At 45.7% G+C, this 22651-nt stretch overlaps 1 protein-coding gene across 1 annotated transcript in view; it reads left to right on the top strand.

The window, feature by feature from the left end:
- Window positions 1-12886: 12886 nt before the first annotated feature.
- Window positions 12887-22651, top strand: part of TOX3 (TOX high mobility group box family member 3) — a 198655-nt gene continuing 188890 nt past the window's right edge. Inside the window, exon 1 of the mRNA XM_086945173.1 lies at window positions 12887-13647. Within this exon, the coding sequence (XP_086801299.1) occupies window positions 13546-13647 (102 nt within the window). The 5' untranslated portion in view covers window positions 12887-13545. The remainder of the gene's footprint in view (window positions 13648-22651) is intronic.

Below are 22651 nucleotides of genomic sequence, written 5' to 3'. Positions count from 1 at the left end.
TCCTCCCAGTTTTGGGTTAGCCCCTCTAACCTCTCTCAACTTTTGAGGCAGGTCTGCTAAGAACAGGGAGAATAATAGGGGGGCAAGTACACAACCCTGCCTTAATCCGTTCCCAATTGGGATTCTCTTCGTCAATCCTCCCTCCTTATCCAGGATTATCTGTGCCCAGTTTTCTGTATGCAGGTCTTGGATTAGTGCTAGCAGGTCACCCTGTATTTCATAACCAACCAATGATGACCACAGCTGAATCCGGTCCACCAGGTCGAAAGCTGCACGGAAATCCACGAAACAGGCGAATAATTTTCCCCCCTGATAGATCGACTTCCGTGCAATGGACCAAAGGGCAAAACAGTGGTCAACAGTTGAGTGGCCTTCTTTGAATCCTCCTTGTTCTGGCGGTACTATTTGTTTGTTGTCCACCCAGTCCTTTAGTATACCCAAAATTACTTTTGAAAACACCTTTTCGCCTATATCCAATAAGTTTATTAGCCGATAATTTTTGGGGGAGTTTACATCACCTTTCTTATGTATTGGCCTGACAATTGCCCCTTTCCAATTATCTGGGAACTTGCCTGAATTTAGGATCTCTTGAAACATATTAGAGAAAAACTCCGCCCACCAATCTATATTCGTTTTTATTATAATTGCAGGTAGATTATCAGGTCCAGCAGCACGTGTTAGATTTAGTCTTTTTATTATACCTCTTATGGCATCTGGGGAGAAGTGTGCTTTAATTTCTTCCCTTATTCTAGGCCAATCCTTGGTCGTTGTCCCCTCCCTGTCTGGCCATGTACCATAGATTTCTTTCAGATATGTCATCCACTTGACCTCTGGCACCGAGCAGTGTAGGGTTCCTGAGGCTTTACCCGTGCATTCCTGAATTAACTTCCAAAAGCCTCTCACATTCTTTTCTTCAATTGTCTCAAGTAAATTCCCCCAACATTTGTCCTTTAATGTCCTTTTTTATCTCTAATAGTGACCTTATATTTTATTTTTAGTTTCTTAAGTTCTATTACCGCTTCATCACTATAATATGCTCTTAGGTGTCTCTCCTGTTTTCTGATGCTGGCCTTGGCCTTCCGACATTCATCATCGAACCAATGAGAGCTGCTACTGGGGTATGGTTTCACATTATTTGCTACTTTACGGTTACCGTGTTTTATTTTTATCCTGAGGCATTCCACCATATCCCTTATTGTGTCCTCATACCATATTATGCCCACCACTGGTGCTAGGCTATCTAAATTCACGGACAACTGGTGTGCACTCAGTTTTTTTATATATTCATCGGTAATTCTCGTGGTTAGTCTTTTAGGGTATTCCACCTCTACTGGAAGCACTTTTTGTCTATGAGGGGAACTGCGTACCTGGAGTTCTACCTGTAGAGGGTAGTGATCACTACCCTCAAGCCTAAGGATTTCAAATTGTTTAATTAGATAGAAGTTCCACGCCTGAATGAATGCATAATCTATTGGGCACATTTGTTGTCCTATCTTAAAGGTACGATTCGCGGGCCGGTCTGCATCCTTCCTTCCATTTACGCAGACCATCCCTATGGCCCCCAGCAATTGCCCAAGCTCATCGTCTTGATTTGAAATCTCACAACGGGGAAAAAGTGCGAGCTCTATTTTATATACTCCCAGCATATCCCTCAACCAGGGGTCCGTTTTAGTAGGATTTAATCTATGATTGAAGTCCCCCAATATCATTAGCACATCTCTTGGATAGCAATCACATAGGTACTCCAGGTCTGATTTTAAACATTCTAGATCAGTCTTATATTCGTTTGATTTCCCTTTCTGAATTTACACATTTATAATGCATAAGTTTTCACCCCCCAGCATATTGTTTACGGTACACACTCTACTACCCAACGCCCATTTGCACTTGAGTTTGAGGGGTTCCAAATCTTTGGCTATCCTTGTTGAGATCAGCGTCATCTGGCCACCGGAGGGTCTACATGATTGGTTCTTTTTTGCTGGTTTTACGTGGTGAGTGAAGCCTTCCGTAACAGGGGTTTCGTCGCACAGCCAAGTTTCCAGGAGGCATACAATATCAATTTTCTTCAAGATGTTTTTGAAATCTTCCTGTGACTTTATTCTGTTGTATCCATTTACATTCCAGGACAGAATGGCAAGGCTGTGCAACGACCCTTCTTCCTAATCAATGTTACTCATATAGCTGTCTTCCTCACCATTCATGGCGGCCAGATCTCTATATATATTCCCAGCAAGGACATCTTCCACGTCCCACCTCTGATCTTTTGGTTTTATCGTAACTTCAAGGGCATCTTTCTTGCCTCTCCCCAGGCTAATCATCTTTATTTGTCTTTCATCTAGTGCTGCATGGTTCCTAAGGAAAGAGTTCCCTGTCTTATTCAGTAACACCTCTTCCCTTTTTACTATTCTGATTCCTTCCCAAAGCATCTCAGACTCTGCCTTTTCTATTGCATCTTTTATTAGGGCTGAGTGGAGTAGAACCTTGGTTATTTCCTCCCCCTTACTATTCGCCATGAACCCAACTTCTTTTAAATCTGCAGTACTGACATATCTTAGGCTGGGACACATTGCAAAAGATGTTAGGAGCTGTGAACGATTTAAAGGGTTTAATTTCCTTTTTCTTTTCCCCCCCTTTTCCTGTCCTAATGGCTCTACGAACACCCAGTTATCTGTAGGGAGTTCTGGCTGTCGGTGTTGTAATATTCCATCCGACATCTCTCCCCTATTATGCCTGCTTACTTCTTCTTTGTCTCTGACTCTAACCCCCTTTATCTGGCTTAGGTTTGTAGGTCCCCCATCTACTGGCGTGTCCATCCCCCAACCTACTGCTACACTCTCCTTTGCCTCAGGTTGGGTCCTCCTGGTAGCCTTTTCACCCTTTCCCAATCTGTTCCTTATTATCCTCCTGCTTGGATCATCTGAACTAGTGCTACTTGCTCCTGTTTCAGCAAAGTTTAGTTTCTTAATTCCTTGCCTTAGTTTCTTATCCTTTATCTTCTGGACTGGAGAGGCCCCCCTCCCTAACTCCTGATGCTTTCCGGGGTTGCAGTTATCTGAGGCCTTTTTTCCCCTCCTTTGCTTTGTTGTTCTTTGCTTTCTATAACTCTTTTCCCCATACCTTTTTATTATCATTGGGCGATAGGATATATATTCTGTGGGTGCATCCTCTGAATGACTACTCTCCCTTCTCGCTACCTCCCCACTATCCACTATAGTCTCTTCCTGGTCTTCTACTGGTCTTACTAAGGCGGGCATCAAGTTTTTGATCTGTACCAATTCACCGATCATAACCTTGTATTGGTCACCTTGTCTTTTTATAATGTCGTTATTTAGGACTGAAACTTCTAAAATGCCCTGCAAGGTCTTTTGGAGCATTAACATAACCTCAAGCATGGATAAGCTGGTAGATCCAGTCACCTCCAGATTGCATAAGGGCACATTTGTAGCATTTAGACCAATAGTAGTTGGGCTCTTTAGTCCATTGAAACTATTTTCCCGCTCAGCAGAGTTCTCTTCACCCAAGTGGTTACTTCTGTCTATTTTATCCTCATTCACCACCTCTGCTCCTGTGACCTGGGTGAATAGAGACTGCCACATCCTTGGTGAGGAAGACAGTCGAGGTTCCAATGGAATCTCAGCAATGTTGAAGTCTGACTGGTTCAGGGGTTCCACTCTCGATTCTGCCGAGTCTTCGATGATTTGCGGGGTCTCTAATACACTTGTCTCCTTACATACTGACTCTTTCCCTTTAAAATGTTTCCCGATAAAATCCTTAATGGTTTTTGATACCGCCGACCCCCCATTTGCGCCAGCTGACTTTGAGGATGCGGGTGCTGGCAAAGGAGTTGAACTCGGGGATGAGGTTACTCCATTAGTCATTGCTCTGCTGCCGGTTGGTGTTGCCATGTCTTTGTTTGTGTTCTCCAGACTTTTTGATACATTGGTCACATCCACCATTCCGGATTTGTTTCCTGCTTTTTTAGGGTTTTTCAGGGCCTTACGTGTTTTTGTCTTCCCTAAGGCCATTTGTTCTCCAAATTCTTCTTTACTGCGTAACCGAGGGTACAAGGGAACTTTATTGCACTGGAAGGCTTCTGTTGCTTATGTATGAGCAACTACCCTCTCCCCCGGACCTAGGCGGGCTGACTTCCGGCCACCCCCCCGGCTCTTACTCAGCGGCCGCCTCTAACGGCAGCAGCGCTCGCGTGTGCACAATTGTCCCCTAATGCTGCCCTTTCTCGCCTTTGTATTGCCGGTTATCTCTTTTGCTCCTGCTTCCTGTTTCTGCTCCTACCCCACCGTTGCTCCTCTCCTAAGGTAGCGCAGCCTGATCTGTGGGCGGATGGACAGGGGGCAGTGTTTGCAAGTTTTTCCGGCCCCTGCTCCCCAGGCTGCAGGATGATCAGATGCAAACAGGTTGAGGAGGGGGTCAGGGGTCAGGGGGAGATTCCCCTCACCTGTAGTTGAGCAGGACGCGGGGCCCACCGCCGGTCCGCTGTCCGCAGTCGCTGTTCGGATGCGAGGGGGGAGATGGCTCACGGATACCCCCCGCACCTTCTCGCTCACCTTGGGTCGGCGGCGTCAGCACTACACCGGCATGCTCCTCGCTCCTCGCTTCTGCTCAGAAAAACGGCACTTGGCTCGGCTCGGCGGATTTTGTGATCTGCTCTGCCAAGCGCTTTCCCAAAGCAGGGTTACCAGCGCAGGGCGCAGGACGTCGCGCCTGCCGAGTCACAGGCGGCTCCTGTAGCTCTTTTCAGCCGAGACCAAGCCACTGTGCAAGAGTGGTATTTGGCGCGTCCCGATCAGGCTGTCAGAACGGCCGCTGACTCCTCCTGACTCGCCGCGCTGCACTGGGCTGCCAACAAACGAGCTTTCCGTCGGGTTCACCACACTCTGCGTGTTTGTGGCAAGGGGTATAGCAAGTGTATGGCAGTACACCGTTTTCGCTGTTTCTTTTGCCGTTTTCCGCTAATTCCCACTTACTGCTCACAGCCTCCTGGACTGCAGAACTGCGGAACTCCTGAGCTTGCCATCAAGCTGCCGAGCTGCCCAGGCTCTCCCTTGCTCCGTCGGCGGCAGCCCCCCCTGCAGCCCCCTGCAGGCTTTCCACTTACTCCCGCCGGACTTGAGACCTTCTTTGCTGGCTGCCGACTGCCGGATAGTGGTGAGCAGGGCGCTGGGATGGGCGTTCAGCTGTAACTCGCCTCCCTCTGGCTGCTCGCAACGTGGAGAATGGCGACTAGAGCGGCTCGCAGCTCTCTGCTGCTCTCTGCTGTGTGAATTATGTGAATTATAAACAGAAACGTAATCCCTTGAATGGATTACGTTAACATTTATTATATTCATTGTTGTTGAGAAATTGGTCAGTGTTTTTACCAGTACAGTTAAGGACATAAATATGGGGCCCAATAGGAACCCGTTTTGACGTCTGTTTTAATTACTAACAGGACTGAGACCCATGGATCAACCTTCTTTCCTCGCTTTCTTAGCCCGCATGTTAATAGATAATTTTGTCCAGGTCCAATGTCTGGCAAGTGACTGGGGGAGGACAACTAACCATCTGCTTACCTGCTCACTTGCCACACGGAGCTCCCAGTGACCGGACGCCATCTCGCACCTGGGGCCCTGACGCTGTGGTCTCGCCGCTCCACGCCATCGTAGCGGCTGGAGACTACAGCTCCCAGAGGGCAGTGCGAAGACTTCCCGTGCTCCACTTCCTGACGCTGCGTGCCCGGAGGCGCTACTTAATCAGGGAGTCCCCTCGGTGGAGCGGGGAGGACAACTAACCATCTGCTTACCTGCTCACTTGCCACACGGAGCTCCCAGTGACCGGACGCCATCTCGCACCTGGGGCCCTGACGCTGTGGTCTCGCCGCTCCACGCCATCGTAGCGGCTGGAGACTACAGCTCCCAGAGGGCAGTGCGAAGACTTCCTGTGCTCCACTTCCTGACGCTGCGCGCCCGGAGGCGCTACTTAATCAGGGAGTCCCTTCGGTGGAGCGGGGAGGACAACTAACCATCTGCTTACCTGCTCACTTGCCACACGGAGCTCCCAGTGACCGGATGCCATCTCACACCTGGGGCCCTGACGCTGTGGTCTCGCCGCTCCACGCCATCGTAGCGGCTGGAGACTACAGCTCCAGGAGGGCAGTGCGAAGACTTCCTGTGCTCCACTTCCTGACGCTGCACGCCCGGAGGCGCTACTTAATCAGGGAGTCCCCTCGCTGGAGCGGGGAGGACAACTAACCATCTGCTTACCTGCTCACTTGCCACATGGAGCTCCCAGTGACCGGACGCCATCTCGCACCTGGGGCCCTGACGCTGTGGTCTCGCCGCTCCACGCCATCGTAGTGGCTGGAGACTACAGCTCCCAGAGGGCAGTGCGAAGACTTCCTGTGCTACACTTCCTGACGCTGCGCGCCCGGAGGCGCTACTTAATCAGGGAGTCCCCTCGGTGGAGCGGGGAGGACAACTAACCATCTGCTTACCTGCTCACTTGCCACACGGAGCTCCCAGTGACCGGACGCCATCTCGCACCTGGGGCCCTGACGCTGTCGTCTCGCCGCTCCACGCCATCGTAGCGGCTGGAGACTACAGCTCCCAGAGGGCAGTGCGAAGACTTCCTGTGCTCCATTTCCTGATGCTGCGCGCCCGGAGGCGCTACTTAATCAGGGAGTCCCCTCCACGTCGCGGACGCGCGCGGACGGCGCCGGGCGAAGCCCGGGCAAAGGGCGGGCCGTCTGTGGCCGTCCGGGGACGCCGAGGGACCTGACGGGCCACCCCCCTTGGTCCCTCGTCTCTGACACCACTCCTAGGTACTGCACCCTGGACATAGGGACCTTGCATAGGGCAGTGGAGCCCCTGAAAGTTACACGCTAAACCCCCACGGCAGCACGCAAGAGGATTGGCTGAACCCAAAGCCGCACCTTGTTGTGGCGATAAGGAAAGAGACCAAGGGGGAACGATGTCCACTCACCCTAACACACGCTCGAATGGGACCAAGTCAACCAAGAGAACAACCCCTAAGACAACAAGGGGGGAATTAAAGGAGGCTGCCCACGCAAAGGGGAACAAACCTACAGCAATTGACTTAATGCTAAAAAAAGTCACAGGGGAAATTGAACGAATGGAACGGAGTTTATCCTCCTCACCAAATCTCAATGCCATCACTCAAACACCCCCTAGAGACGTACTACTAATTGATAGTTTAAACACCCAGGGCAGTGTGTCACAAACAAACTATGACACAGTGGATGTCCCTTGTGCGCAAACCTCAGGGCTAAAATCCCCTGAACTTATTGACACGGCCCCCCGAAAAGTAAGGAAGCGAGTGGGGAGGAATAAGGGTCAGCAGAGGCAGAGGAAAGCACCCCCAAGAACCAACTCCCCAATAAGCCTTCAAGAATATAATTCACAAGAAAATAATCCCCGAGTTGACACTATTCCCCCAGGGTGGATCGAGATAGTAGTAACAGACATTAAAAAACAGCTAGAATCCTTCATTGCGGCACAATTAAAACCCATCATAAGTAAGGTGGATAAAATAATGTGTGAGTTCTCCAAACAATCCAAGGCATTAGAACACGCACTCGCAAAGACTTCCACTGACCAACCACAACCAACAGTGGAAACCATAAATGATAAGGTAAACACAAAGAGGGCCCAAAATAACAACTGTGTTAGCCATGTCCAACAGGCTATAGCTCAGATTCATGAATCCCCCAGCACTGTCCAAAACCCCAAAGGGGACACAAACGTTAACCCTAGAGGGAGACATCAACAAGGTGCGAATAACACACAGAGGGAAAAACCTCCCATACAACCACTAATGCAATGGAGACAAGATGAGCGCCTGCAGAGTGAAGGGAATTATAATCACTGTTACACAGACTCTGATCCCTTTTATAACACCTATACTCAGGCACCACACTTAGATTTACCCCCCGAGGCGAATCCCTTTGTAATAATCTTTGCAGGGGTCCCAGAAAATAGGCCTAATGAGAGAGAAACACATCCACAATTGCTCTCAAAAATTTCTAGATGGTTGAACATCCACAGACCCTTAGATACTGGGGAAAGAGGAGAGATTCTAAGTGTAAGAAGGGTAAACTGGGTTGGGAGGAGAAAGAAAGATATCAGAGGTGACTGTATAGTCGCAAACTTCACGGACACTAGTCTGGTAGAGTACATCCTAAAGAACTCCAACAGGAACCAAACCAGCACGATTTGTGCCCTCCCACTTGGGTATTTCTACCCAAGGACACGAAACAACAATCGTGGGGAGGATGAGGGAGGATGGACGCTGGTTAGATCACAGCGCCCACACAGACCTAGACTAGCAAGCCACCTCGAACAGCCCTATCCCCAGCGTGACTACCCTCAATGGAGAAACAGATATGCCCCATTTCAATCTCTAGAGGACATAGATTGACTCAAATTCTCTCCTTCCATTCAAAAGAACATAACAGGAAGCCCGGGCACTAGTAGCTACCTTGGCCCACAAGTAGGGAATACAGGGGGGAGCGTGGAGAGTATATTAACTAGGGGACTAGACTCACCCCGCCCCCAGAGGGAAAAGGAACATACAACTAAACTAGATTTCCCATCAGATGGGATGGAGAGAGCAACTGAAACCCACATGGCAAGAGGCAAAGAAAAGCGGGAGGGCCTGACCATCCTATCCTGGAATGTCGCAGGGCTGGAAGCCAAATTAAAAAACAAGGAATGGCTAGAATTTATCAAATGTTTTCATTTGATAGCGCTCCAGGAAACATGGGCAAGAGACTCGGGCCCATGTCAACTGGAGGGCTACAAATGCTTCTTTAAACCCGTACAGGGCACAAACTCGGGAAGAGCTAAGGGAGGCTTAGTCCTATATGCAGACTTAGACCTGAAAGGTTCCTGGTCATTTACCGATGGTCCCTCAGATAATATACAAGCGGTTAGACTTACTCATCAGGGGGAGTGTTTACTGTTTGTGAATTTCTATAATTCCGGACCGGTGGAAGGAAATTTCCCAATCTTAGAGCAGTTGGAGACCTGTTTAACCAAGGAATTAGATCAAAGGGCGACGGGGCTTGAACCAACTGTCCTGTTGATGGGGGATTTTAATTGCCATCTATGCCCCAAATTACTCCCCTTAACTCCTGATTGGTCAGCTTGTCCTTTAGAAAAGGGCCCCCACTTTACACATACCAAAGAGGGTACATTACTGATGAAGTTATTAGATAACTTTGCCCTTACAAAGGTCATGGATTTATCGGCTCATAAGGCAGGCGAATTCCCAATACCAACATTTAAGGGCAAAGGCGGGAGTTCTATAATAGATTACATTATGATATCCGCCTGGGCTAGGGAAAGGATCATAAATACCAGGACAGAGTGGAGTCCCTTTAGCGACCACAACCCCATTATAACAGAAATTAAAGGGAATGATTTTATTTAAAAAGTACCAGGGGTGATCCAACAAGCAGAAATTCAACCAACAGATCAAGGGAGACGCCTAAGGTGGTCACTGATTAACCCCCAAGACTTTTATGTTAAATTAGTAAATGAAGGGAAAGATCACATAGAGACCTGTCTAGATGCTACAATAGAGGGCAGAGGAGTAGTAGAGGCGTTTGAATCCTTAAGCAAAATCGTAGAGAAACTCCTGACAACCAAGAAGCCCATAAACCTGCAATCCATGCCCAGATGGTTTGATGCTAACTGTTCGAAAGCGTTAAGAGACCTAAAACAGAGCCTGAAAATGATACCAAGGGACAAAAATGAAATCACTCGTTGTAGACAAAACTATAAAACCCAGATTAAGATCAGAAAAAGTACCCTTCATAAAGAAATCTGGGCAGACTTAAGGGAGGCCGGCGAAAACAAGGACTATACCCAGTTCTGGAAAATCATAAACAAACCATGTTTTCACGATTCAAGCTCCCCAGTCATTAGCTCAAACATTCTGCCGGAACAATGGATTGCCCATTTTAAATCGCTGTACAATCAGCAGGATGTAGACATTGGTGACGGAATATGGAGGGGGCCAAGGGCGGAAAAACTCGAATTATCCTTGGATGAAGTTCTCAAGGCAATACTAGGGTTAACACGAAACAAAGCCCCGGGCCCAGATGGAACCCCCCCGGATCTTTTCCTGAGTAATACGGACCTTTGGGCCCCAATGGTAATGAGAGTATTGAATGCAGCCATCAAAACGGGCCTGCCGAGATCATGGTCCACTGCGGTGATTGTCCCGATTTACAAGAAAGGCTGTAGGGACAGCCCGCAGTGTTATAGACCAATCTCGCTCATCGACGTCTCTGCCAAGGTACTGGGGAGGGCACTCCTTAACCGCCTACTGGACTGGACTGACACCCATAACATTCTGGTGGACACCCAGTATGGGTTCAGAACGGGGAGATCAACCACCGATCAGTGCCTCAACCTGTACCTGCTCACTGCCAAGTACACTAAAGCGTCTGAAGGTACCATGTATATGGGGTTCATGGACTTAGCAGCGGCGTTTGACAACGTCAATAGAGCCAAACTATGGTCGATCATGTTCAACTTGGGAATTGACCCGGATCTTATCAACATCCTGAGGGAACTCCATTGGAACACCACTGCCAAGGTCCGCTACAGCGCGGGGGGGTGAGTACCGATCCCTTCCTGTGCTCGGGCGGGGTAAGGCAGGGGTGTATCCTGGCACCTTTTTTGTTTTCCCTCTACATAAACGGCCTGGAGAGCGACCTAATAGCACTAGGAACTGATTGCCCAAAGGTGGGCTTACGTCATCTGCCAGTACTTTTGTATGCTGATGACGCCGTCCTCCTAGCCCGGACGGCGGTCGGACTGCAACTTCTAATCAAGGGTTTCGCAGATTTTATGCGGAAATTGGACCTATCTGTAAATATGACAAAATCCTTTATCATGATAGTGGGGAAGAAACCTCAGAAGAAATTCGTATTTAAACTAGGGGATCATGTTCTGGACAGTGTTAAAACATTCCCATATCTGGGTCTCTTATTCGATGAGAAACTGAAGTTCGCCCAGTTGGTAGAGGAGAGGGCGAGGAGACTTGTCTCAGCAAATGGAGCCATTTCAAACTTTGCTCGCCGAATGGGAAGGTGGTCCCCTGAGCAGGTGTTGACTCAGTATAGATCAGTCAGCATCTCAAAAACCATTTACGGATCTGAAGTCTGGGGTTTCAGAGATGCTCAATTAATCCAAAGTGAGGAGGAGAAATTTTTTAAAAAACTGCTAAAACTTCCGCTGAGCACCTCCTCTGCAGTAACACACAATGAGCTGGGAATCTCATATATTTCAGACTTGATTAGACTGAGACCTATACTGGCCTGGATCAAAATTTGGCTAAACCCCAACGCGGAACTATCCAGACAGATTATCCAGGATTGTTTGACGAAAGAAAAATGCCTCCAAATCCCCTGGCTGAAATATATTAAAGATACCCTGGGGGAAATAGATGAACAAAGATTATTTTTGGACCCATCCCTGGTGGACATATATACCAGTCACTCGGTACAAGGGCAATTGCTGGATAAATTTGGTGGCAGGAGGAGGGAGCTTGACTCTATTAAATCCTCCGTAGTTGCTCACTCGCTAGTCTCGAATCAAATTGGCATTGAACCTTACCTCTTTTTATTGTATAGTCAGCATGAGAGGATTTTAATGACTTGTTTTAGGCTCAACTTGTTGCACCACAATTTAGCTCATCCATCAGGGTTTACTGCAACAGTTGAGCAGAAGGGTGCCTGCGGCTGCGACAATAGGTCTCCGCAGGACACCCTTCATTTTGTATTATTGTGTCCTTTTTTAAAAACACCTCGTCAAAGATTTTTAGTAGGGGTTTTAAAAGACTCAAAAATCACCCATGCCAAATCTGCTTTACTGTTTCTACAAAGAGCCACTGAAATGCGAACCCTATGTGCTATTATAACTTTTCTTAAAATTGCTTTTAAATTGAGAAACACTATGGGCTGTTGAAATTGGTAGGCAAGGGAGATATCTATTATGTGATGCGGGGCTTTTGTATCTCATCTGCACTTTGGTCCTACTACTCACAAAAACCCTTCTTTTTAAAAAGTGATGCCCCTTTTCCTTCCTTTTTTAATGATATGTTGTTAAGAAAGTTTGTGATCATGTTTTTTTTTACTGTGATGTATTTTCATGATGGTTTTTAACCTTCGAAATAAATAAACAAACTGAAACTGACTGGCTCTTCCCTTGCCACACTAACATAGCTGCCGCCTAGCTCTAGTTTTGCTTTCTATTGGCTACATCCTAGTTTCACGTGTTTGCCATTCAATTGCGTCTGCCCTAACCTCACAAACCTGATACATTGCCCCTGTTCTAATATTATTCATTTGCCATGCCACTGGCTCGTTTATAATTCCACTGACCTAGCACTCAGTTTGCTCTGTCCCACCCTCAATGTCCTGGCAGTTGAATGATTGTGTCCATGGCATGGCAGCCTCTTACACAACTGCCACATTTCTGTGGATAGTTGTATAATACAATACAACTTGTATTGGAGACTGTGCAATGCCAATAAAAAAACGTTCTAATTGTACTTTCTTCTGGGCACAGAAAGAGAACACGAACTAGGCAGGCAACTAAAACCGTCCAACCAAAAACAACTATTCAGGCTCTATGCTGTGATCAGCCAATCGGGAGGCGCATTACATTTCCACTCCCCGCCCCCCCCCCCCCCCCCCCCCCCTCCGAACGGCTCCAGCCCGAGCTGGTCCTGCAAGAAAACGTTTGCGATGCTGCTAGCTGATGTGTGTAAACAGTGGCAGCTGCGCTCAGTGGGAGGGGTGCTCGCGGCCCTGTGGGAGTGGTCTCGAGCTTTTTTCTCACTCGATCTTACTTTATTCATTCCTCCCGGGGAGCGGTGCAAGTAACAGCTCCCACCTCTCCGGACACTTCCACCGGCACCACCTAAGACTTGGGTGTGGAAGGCTACCCTCCCCCACAAACTCAACCCTTCCTTCAAGCAACTCACGTTTTGCTAGGTTCCCGCTGAGGAAGGAGTTTCTGCATGAGTTGTACTTTGTTTCCTAGTGGAAGTGCAGGGCGCTGCTGCACCCCTCTCGCCGGGAGCTGTTTGGTCCTGTCGCGCTCTCTGGTTTTCGTTTGATTTCTTTTTGTTGGGACATCTTTTGTGCGTGTTGCGAGCATCCTCTCTCGGGCGGGGAGCAGAGTGGGGGGAGCTGGCGCTTATCAGTGCTGGTCGCGTGGCTCCTTTGTGTACAGCAGCTGCTGCTGAATGCACGGGCAGATCCTTTGGCACTCCGTTAAAAAAAATTAAAACAGCAGCCCGGCTCCTGTTCGGAACAAGGTACAGACATCCAGGTGGACTTCTTGCTTTCGTGTTTCCTGTGCGTGTTTATTTATGTGCCCCCTTGGCTCTGCACCCTGATGCAGGGCTCAGCAACTTGAACTGTGAATGAGCCTGGTTATAACGAAAACAGACGTTCTCGGAGGTCCCTCGAGGGCACTTCTTCTAACAAATAGTTAGAAAAATAACGCGACTATGGATGTACGATTTTATCCGGCGGCGGCTGGCAGTTCCCTTCCGGGAGACCCCTCCAATCTGGACTTTTCCCAGTGTTTGGGTTACTACAGCTACAACAAGGTGACTATTTGCTTTTCTAATTGTGTGCGTTAAGTTAGGGTTTTCTTTGCAGTCCTCCTGGTTTGGCTGGTTTTATTGTAAGCAAATGTCTGATGCTAGGCTAAATGGTAAACAAGCGATGTTTAATGGCAAGGATCCGCGATATTGCATAGGAAGAAAATGCATGTACTGGTCTCCCAGGAGAGTGTGTTCTTTAGCTGTAAAATGAGGTGTCTTGTGCCCACGTATACACCCCCACCCCGAAGTCCGGTATTGTAGGGTTCCACATCTATATGTCTAAATTGAGAGTGTGATCCACACTCTACAGGGAACATTTGGCTATTGGGATACAAGGATCGTGGTGTTTAATATCTGAGAAGTGAATGGTGTTGCTGTTCTGTATAGAACACTCGTATGTCACTGTAGACAGATGGTGGGGATGCACGTGTTTAAATCAGAAATGTAAGTGTCAGGTGTTTTCTGTAGAGGACTCGTCCTTGGTGTTGCACGTGTATGTAACTGAAGTGCGCACGTTGTTACTTTCCGGCAGAGAGGACTGGTCTCTTACTCAGTGGAGTTCTTGGCATTGCCAAGGCACGTATCCATTGTGCACATCTTCCTACCCTTCTGCAGACCCGACTGGTCAGTCCCTGCACCCGGTTCGTGATGCTGTACATATTAGAATCTTCATTGTGATCACTCTTTGCAGGCGGCACTAATATTTTACTATCAAGGGAATAACTAAAGTTTCCCTGTTGCTCAAAGTGCACTCGTATGCCTATGGAACATCATTGTGGTGGCTTTTCTGCAGGTGACATTACTCTGTTACTATTCAGACATGCAGTGCTGCACATGCCTGCATATGAAACCTGAGCGGTCAGCTTAGTGCTGGGCTTCCCACTAATATAGGGGAGGTAGTAGCCAGTGTACTTGTTTATATTACTTGCTTAGAGTGGCATGTTCCTGTAGTTCTTCAGGTCTATGGTCATTGTTTTGCACATGTTTACATCTGAAACATCAACTTGATTGCTTATTGAAGGGTCCTTGATCTGGTATGATACAGGGGTTTTGTACGGTTACATATGAAACGTTTGTGAGGTGGTTTTTCTGCACAGAGCCCCAGTCTGTTCAAGGATGGTGGTGCACACATGTATCAGAAATGTTAGTGTGGTCAGCCTTCTGCAGAGTTCTACTGGGTTAATATAAAGGGAGTGTAGCTGCATCTGACATTTAATGTGATCCTCTCTGCAGTCTCAGTCTCTTATAGCAATGTTGCACATGCCAGTGCTGCTCATGTTTGCTCTGCTATTATGCAGGCATTGTGGCGTTCCCCATTTTGACTTCTAGAATGCAAGCAAAGTCATCTTTTTGCTGATCGTTCGGGTTACTGTACTAAGATTGCGTTGCTGCACATATTTACATCTGGGATGTTAGTTGCATGTTCCTGCAGAAAGTTCAGTTCGATTGTGGTTTTGTACCTTACATCTGATCACTGGTCTGGGGCCCTCCTGCTTAGAGCTCGGCTCGGTTACTATGCGCAGATTGTACTTGCTTTCATCTGATACTGGTGTGGTCATCTTTTTCCAACCAGCCCTTCGTTGCTGGACAGGGATTGTGGTGTTGCACGTGTTTACTTACATCTGAAATAGCAGGGTGTCTGCACTCTGTACTAGGTTACTATGCACGAGCTGTGGTGTTGCATATGCTTGCATCTAAAATGATGTTGTAGGTCCTGTTTCTGCTGCCAGCTGTTCTAGGTTACTATACAGGGAGTGTGGTGTTTCATGTGTTTATATCACTATACCATCTTTCTGCAGAGTTGTACAGGGTTACTCTGCATGGGCTGTGGTGTGTCACATGCTTTACATCTGAAATACTGGTGTGGTCATCTTTCTGCTGCCAGCTTCTCTAGGTTGCTATCCAGGGAGTGTGGTGTTCCATGTGTTTACATTTGAAGTATCAGGGTGTCCTCTTTCTGCGGTGAGCTGTATACTATGCAGGGACTGTGGTGTTACATATATTTACATCTGAAACACTGGTGGTGTCCTCTTTCTGCAGCCAACTCTTATGTTACTGTACAGGGATTGTGTTGTTGCACGTGTTTACATCTGAATTATAAGGGTGTTATATTCCTGTACTCTTTTACTATGCACAGACTGTGGTGTTGCACATGCTTGCATCTAAAAAACGTTTCAATACTTTTACATCTGAAATATCAGGGTGTCCTTTTTCTGCAGAGAGTAGTACTCGGCTGCTATGCACAGGCTGTGGTGTTACACATATAACATATTTACATCTGACATGTTAGACCATCTACCTGCATAGTTCATGTGTTAGTGTGCCCGGATTGTGGTTTTGCACATGTTTACGTGTGAAATACCGATGTTGCCATATCTGTTGACAGCTCTACCCTGTAACTACGCATAGATTGTGGTGTTGCACAGGTTTACATCTAAAATCCCGCGGTGGCCTTCTTTCTGTAGCCAGCTCTTCCTGCTCACTGTACAGTGATGTTGGTGTTGCACATCTTTACATCTGAAATGTCACGGTGTCCTCTTTCGGCAAAGAACTCTACTAGGTTACTATAGAGGGAGTGAAGTTTTGCACTTGTTTACATCTCAAATGCCAGTGTGGTCATCTTTCTACGAAAAGCTCTGCTCTGTTACTATGTTTATCCTTCGCTGCCCGCGAGTGATTTGCTCAGAGGTCCGGAATGTTGGCTCGTGCAGTGCTCGAGAGATTTATTGGTTGACTAAATAGACATCTTTGTTTTTTTATGGATTATTTTAGCACAGTGAAGTAGGTGTATGTTGTGTGTAAATTTTGTTGGAAAAGCAGAAATGTCAGGAAGCATTAAAAAACTTTTGTTTCAGGATTGAGGCAGGGGCGCTTGTGGCTACGTCGGGCCCTCTTAAAAGCTGCCATTCTTTTGTGTGTGGTTGAAACAACAAAGTAAACCTGCCTTTTTTGTGATTAGCATGGACACACTGGGGGGGGGGGGGAGGAGAGAGAATGTGTAAGCACCCGAAGGGACGTCTTCCTTTAAACTGCTACACATTTGTGGCACCAAAACAGTGTTGACATCACAACCGCCTCAGCCTGGAAGTAACCGGCATACGTTGTTGATCGCCTGCAGTCTGTTTCTCGTCGCACTCCTGTCTCCTCTTTTTTAAGTAAAGGAAGATGTTAAGAACGTTGATAGAAATATTCGAGATGAGCGTTTGTGGCAGGATAATACAGTGTCATTCGGGTGTTGTTAGTATAAAGAAGCAGCATTCTCTATTGGATTCCGGTGGATAAAGGGGGGTTTGTTGTCCATGCAGCACGTCCCGCAACATGGATACCTTTGTTGTGTTTTCGTGTAGTTTATCTGGGCATACTTTGTTTGCAGATTTTCCTTGGCGCACCCCTGCCTCTCCTGCAGACTCTTGACCGGGGAGGCAGAGCTCTCTGGCTCCCAGTTGGAATTTTCACTTCCTCGTGTTGTTAGTCTTCATATAACAGGGTCATTAACTTAACACTGCCTTGTGTTGCTGTTGCTCACTGTGGTATGGTAGTCCGGGCATGCGTTGTTGTTGGAAGCTTGATGTTTGTATTGACACTGGCTGTTTAGCTGCCGCGCATGTGAGAAGCAGCGAGAGGCTCGCACTCTTAAGAATCATATGCACGATAATACAGATGGAAAACAACTGTTTATTGTGATCCTCCCAGGGGTTACGTTACGTTATCACAAAGCATTGGAGTCACGTGCGTTTGTCTATTTGTTTTTCATTTAATTGCATTTTTCGTCCACGTGTGGCATGCACCAGTTATATCTCGCTTATTATAAACGTTGTTACACAATGTCTAAAATAGTCTGACAGTGTAGCGTACTAAGAAAATAAACTCGATACACACTAAAAATAGTTAGTGTTGCGGCTCACGCAAATCTTATTGCAGAATTGCTGGAGCAGAACTGAAATAATATTAAATATATAAAATAGCATGTCATTTTTTTCTTACTGGTTAGGAAAAGACTCCTCGTTTTCTGCATGGACTCATTTGTGAGACGCTATTTACTGAGAGTAAAAATGCGCCCAAAACAGTGCATCATACCGCAATAGTTGTGTATACTCTACTTTTTTCTGTCACGGCTCCGCAGCCCAGATATTGTGAAATAATGTGCATGTTATGGCAAGTGAAATGAACGGGAAGATATAATCCGCTGCGAAGTGCAGTAAAAAAGCCCGCTTTGCTGTAAGTACCGCTGGCCACATTGGCTATCGGGTTACACGTGATTGGAGGGGGTCCAGAAAGGTCAATAGTCGCATTTGTTCTCCTGTGCTTGCAAAATGACTTGTCCTTGCCTAAGCCTCCTCCTCTCCTACCCCTCGCCCCTCCCCCACGTCAGAATTTGTGGTCTAGACATTTCAGCACTCAAGCCAGTGTTTCATGAAATCATCAACGAGTGAAAGTTACTGTTAACCATTTCACATCCATGTTTCTCTTGAGTAGCACGAGCACACCACCCCTAAACATGCAGTTAGTTTATTCTTGAGAGTGCAAAGTTTTTTTTATTTGTTTTATTATTTATTCATTATACATTTTTGAAATCCGGGCTTTGTAAAATTAATTCGGTTCCCGCTGGCAACATACCTTGTGTTAGATGCGGTGTCATTGCAAAGTTTCTGCTGGTTCCAGTGCATGCAAGGTAAATCAGCCCATCTATTTGCTTGTGCAGCCAAGACCAGTAAACTGTGGACCCCCATTGCCACTACATGGGCTGCAGTAATCATGTGGTTAGCTGCCACTGCATTAAGATGTCCCCTGTAACCAAAGCTGGCCTTTGCTAAGATAGCACCCTGGGCCTGAGCAGAGAGAGATTTGGCGCCCTTGCTGATGGTAGTACATTCAATGAGGCTGCAGGGGGTCCCTTTTCTATTTACTGCTCAGTACCTGGATGAGCAGGGACTGGCCCCTGAACACAAACATCCCGTGATCCTCACCCAGATCACCTAAATGTTCCCATAGATTTGCTGCCTCGTGCAGAGGATGGGTTTTGTTGATGTGTGCCAGTAGGAGTCAGCGGGTGAAGGGCGAGGGTAAAGGGGTAAAGGGGTGTTAAAAACATCTCCTGCCCTATGATAACGAAGGACTAAAACCCACTTTAATCTGGCAAATCATACAGAAACAAACTGGCAGGGAGAGGACAAGGCTGGAGAAGGGTGCTGTTGTTGGCAAATACTTTTTTGCACACAGCTCCATGCGCCCCTCAGTAAATTAACACCCTGGGCCTGGGCCCAGCTCGCCCATGCTAAAGGCCGGCCCTGCCTGTAACGTTGTGTGTAGGGCGGCGCCTACGTGACATAATAGTGCACAGGAGAGTGCCCTAAAGCGTACTTAGATCAACACTGAGGAGGGGCGGTGTTACCCGGCATCACGTGTAATAGAGTTTGCTCTAAACCTTACTTAGCTGTCACTAACCTGTTTTGCCAAGAATGCATTAAACAATTACACTGACAGCGACCATCTGTTCGGCGCGCTCTCTTAACTCAAACCACACTGATTTGCCATGAGCCACAATTATGCTTGCTCGAATTGCTTTTTTTGATCAGCATGTTTTGAAACCCCACAACCTGGCTTGTCAACACTTGTTGTGAGTTTGTTCTTGCTAAATGTGAATTGTCTGGCATTTGGAAATATTCTATGCATGTGCCAAAGTTTTCTGATGTTTTCAGAAATACTTTTAAGGTCAGACTTTTTAGTAAAAGTACTTTATATATCTGCATTTGAAAAGGGTATGCTTCTGACTATATAATGGTTGTGACACAATGCCTTCTCGCAATTCTGAACCACTTCCCCAACACACATATAGTAATGTATTAGGGTGGTGTCTAATGGGTAGCAACATGCTTCAGTGTGTCGTAGTAAAAAATTATAGTTTAAGTATAAGGCTATAATTAATCATTTTTTTGGGGGCACCCAGAATTTGATGTTCACTGGCAACTATGGGTTTCATTACTCTCTCTAGGTGACGCTATAAAAACACACACACCATCTCACTGGACTACTTGGTGGTTTAGAAGTAAAGCTATACACCATTTTAATGCTTTAGAGTTTTGCAAATTAAGTTTTCTGTGATTTTTAACGTGCTTGGTAGATATATGCAAATAGACTAAACAAAGCAGAAGCGACTGACTAAGGTTTGTAGAAGTGGCGAGGGCCAATTTTTAAATGCCATTATAGGTCAAGCCAGCTACAAGTAGAGTGAGCAAATCACTCCATGTTGGCAGGAGACTGTTTCCTGTTTTTGCGAACCTGGATTTTAGTTGACAAATCAGCAGATTCTGGGCCTGGTATGATGCTTTAGCATTAATTGGGCTTACTAGAAATAAAGGTTCTAAAGTAAAAGGCCATGACTTGAAGAATGTGGTCCTGCCAATAGGAAGCAATCTGGACCCATAACTTTAGCTTGATTGCACTTGCAGAGGCCTACTTCCAGTGTATATTTGAAGCAGACCGTGCAAAGGGCTCCATATTAAACAATTCACCCAACTTTCTACATGGGAGTGGGGTGATGGGTATAAGGAGGACTTTTTGGAACTCTTATTATTCCTGCTACCAATGTTCCATAAGTGCTCAAATAGAAGTGGAGCACATAGTCTTAAATCCTCTGCTCTGAAAGACATCTTACTTCAGAATTGAAGATTTAAGTTTAAGGGTGTAGGAACGGATTTCAAGGTTTGCAACGACCTAGCGTACTCTCTGGTCAACTAGGGTGAATGTTTTGAATGCTGTATCATTTCATAGGACGAATAAACGCAGTACAGGTTTCTATGAGTTCTTTAAAGGTAGGTTCCCTCTTTTACAGCTCAAGACACTGCTCAGGAATGCAAATTCAATTTAGGTGGAAATATTATGTTGTGGCAGCCTGATTATACAAAACCTAAAGATAGCTGAAACATAAGCAAATGATCTTGGAAGAGAAGAACTTTAAACATGGCCAGTTTGATGGTAGAACATCGCAACCCAGTAAGCAAAACACAGTTTGGAACATAATAATGGGACACTTGTGCAAAGTTTAACAAAGAAGGGATGAGACCAGATTTAAAAATTGCTGTCACACATTTTAAACAGATATCGCCGCAACTCAGCAGAGAAGATAAAACAGCAAATAAAATAATTTGCAGCAAAATATTGCAGTTGATTTCAACACCTTAGTGAAAAAAACTGTCATGAGCTTCGAGGCCACAAGCAACATGGTGCTGATCTTGCCTCATCGTTAACACTGCATGTAGTTTTAATGTAAACATCTATATATAAAAACATAAGTGGCTATTTCTCACAGTGGCGCTCTGCTGTTCCCTATGTAGCACAAAATACTCAACATAGGTCTTTAAATGCAGTTGTTTGTTCATGTACGAACATCATTTACATTTAAGTCACAGCTCACTCCATTAGACAATTTATTGATCCTGTGAGTAAATCTTGCTTTTTAGTTTACTATAATTAAGGATTTTAAAATCATCAGATTCTTTTCCTGAGCTAATTAAGATCAATGACTATAATGCACACAAAGAAGAATTTTTAATTTACATGTTGCATTCCATAGAACAGTATATGCTGTTCAGTACTAAGTAGTGGGTCACTCTAACCCGTCCATTAACACAGGACATCTGCTTTGGAGGCTATCAAAGGTAGGAGTTTTTGCAAAAGTCTATATTGAAAATATTCCTGCATTAAATCATGGATTCCTGTTTAGACGTTTTCCCAACAGTGGATATGCATCATAGCATTGTCAACACTGTTAAAGCTTCTGGTTAGTTAGCTTTTGTCTTTTTATAAGCAGGCTTTCCATTAATAGCAGATGATTATGCGGTATAAAATATAAGTTCCCATCCATGATAGGAATCTTTGCCTCTTGAAATATTGAAAACATTATTACAATACTTTATATGTTTATTTCTAATATTGAAGATGCGTTGCAACTTTTAGTGCTGTTTCTGGCGCAAGTGGCATATGTTTGGAAGGATACCTGAGCTGATCAATGTATCTTGGTCATTAATGAACTTTGCTAGTGAGTGAATAACATCTTGGTCTGTGAGTTCATAGGTTAAAGCTCAAAATCATATTACTTTGTGGTGCTGACCGGCTGCAGTGTGCTTTTGTTACATTTATCTGGACATGCGGCTGCTTGAGCAACAGTTCACATAATGGTTTTATTGAATATGACAGCTGTGACATTTGAGTGTTGCATAATGGTCGGAAAGTTTCCAAAGTTGTTCTGCTCCCATCTGGCTATAGTCCTTAGCCAAGTGGGGGCTTACATCCATTGAAAAGACTTGACGTAGCTCCTGCTTTCTGTTCCAATAGTTATCACATATCAATAAACACTCTTGACCACTAATAGTAAACACAGACTTGACATTTATTTACCCTAAAACACATACATCTGTGTATTTCCCTAGTTATCCTATATATAGATATATGCATTTTAAATATAGACACGTTTACTTTGCTTCCATACTTTGTCTAACTTAGTTACCCTTTAGGGTTTTTTAACCTTGGACCATTTGATAATACTACTGATTTCGTATCTGTGCCTCTTCTAAATATAAGTGCAGCATTCATGTAATTTTCTTTGGGTCAAATTGCGTTCTTGCATCTAATTTGCAAATCGGGATGCGTTCGGTGGTAAAACAAAATAGTTAAGCACTAGTGCTGAAAGCACTATGTTGTTGCGGACAGCATGTAATTATGCAAGGTGGTGTAATAGCATCATTTTGGGAATTTCATGTAACATGCAAAACGTGAATCTACTGAAATAATGTGAAATTACCCCTGAAATTAGTAATTTCAGCCGAACCTACTTTTAAATATTACAGAGAGGATTATGTATTCGGTACATTTTATTCATAACTGCAAGTCTGATGTACATTTGTGGCTGTAGCTTACATTAGTACTTTAAATAATAAACACGTTGATTTAAAATCCGCTACACTATTTTACTATGTTGATACTATCTGCTACAAATTACTTTATATCA

The sequence above is a fragment of the Lissotriton vulgaris genome, chromosome 12 (genome assembly GCF_964263255.1).
Source record: "Lissotriton vulgaris chromosome 12, aLisVul1.2, whole genome shotgun sequence".
NCBI lineage: Eukaryota > Metazoa > Chordata > Amphibia > Caudata > Salamandridae > Lissotriton > Lissotriton vulgaris.
Note: the sequence above shows the minus strand (reverse complement) of the source record. Positions and strands in the feature narration are given on the sequence as shown.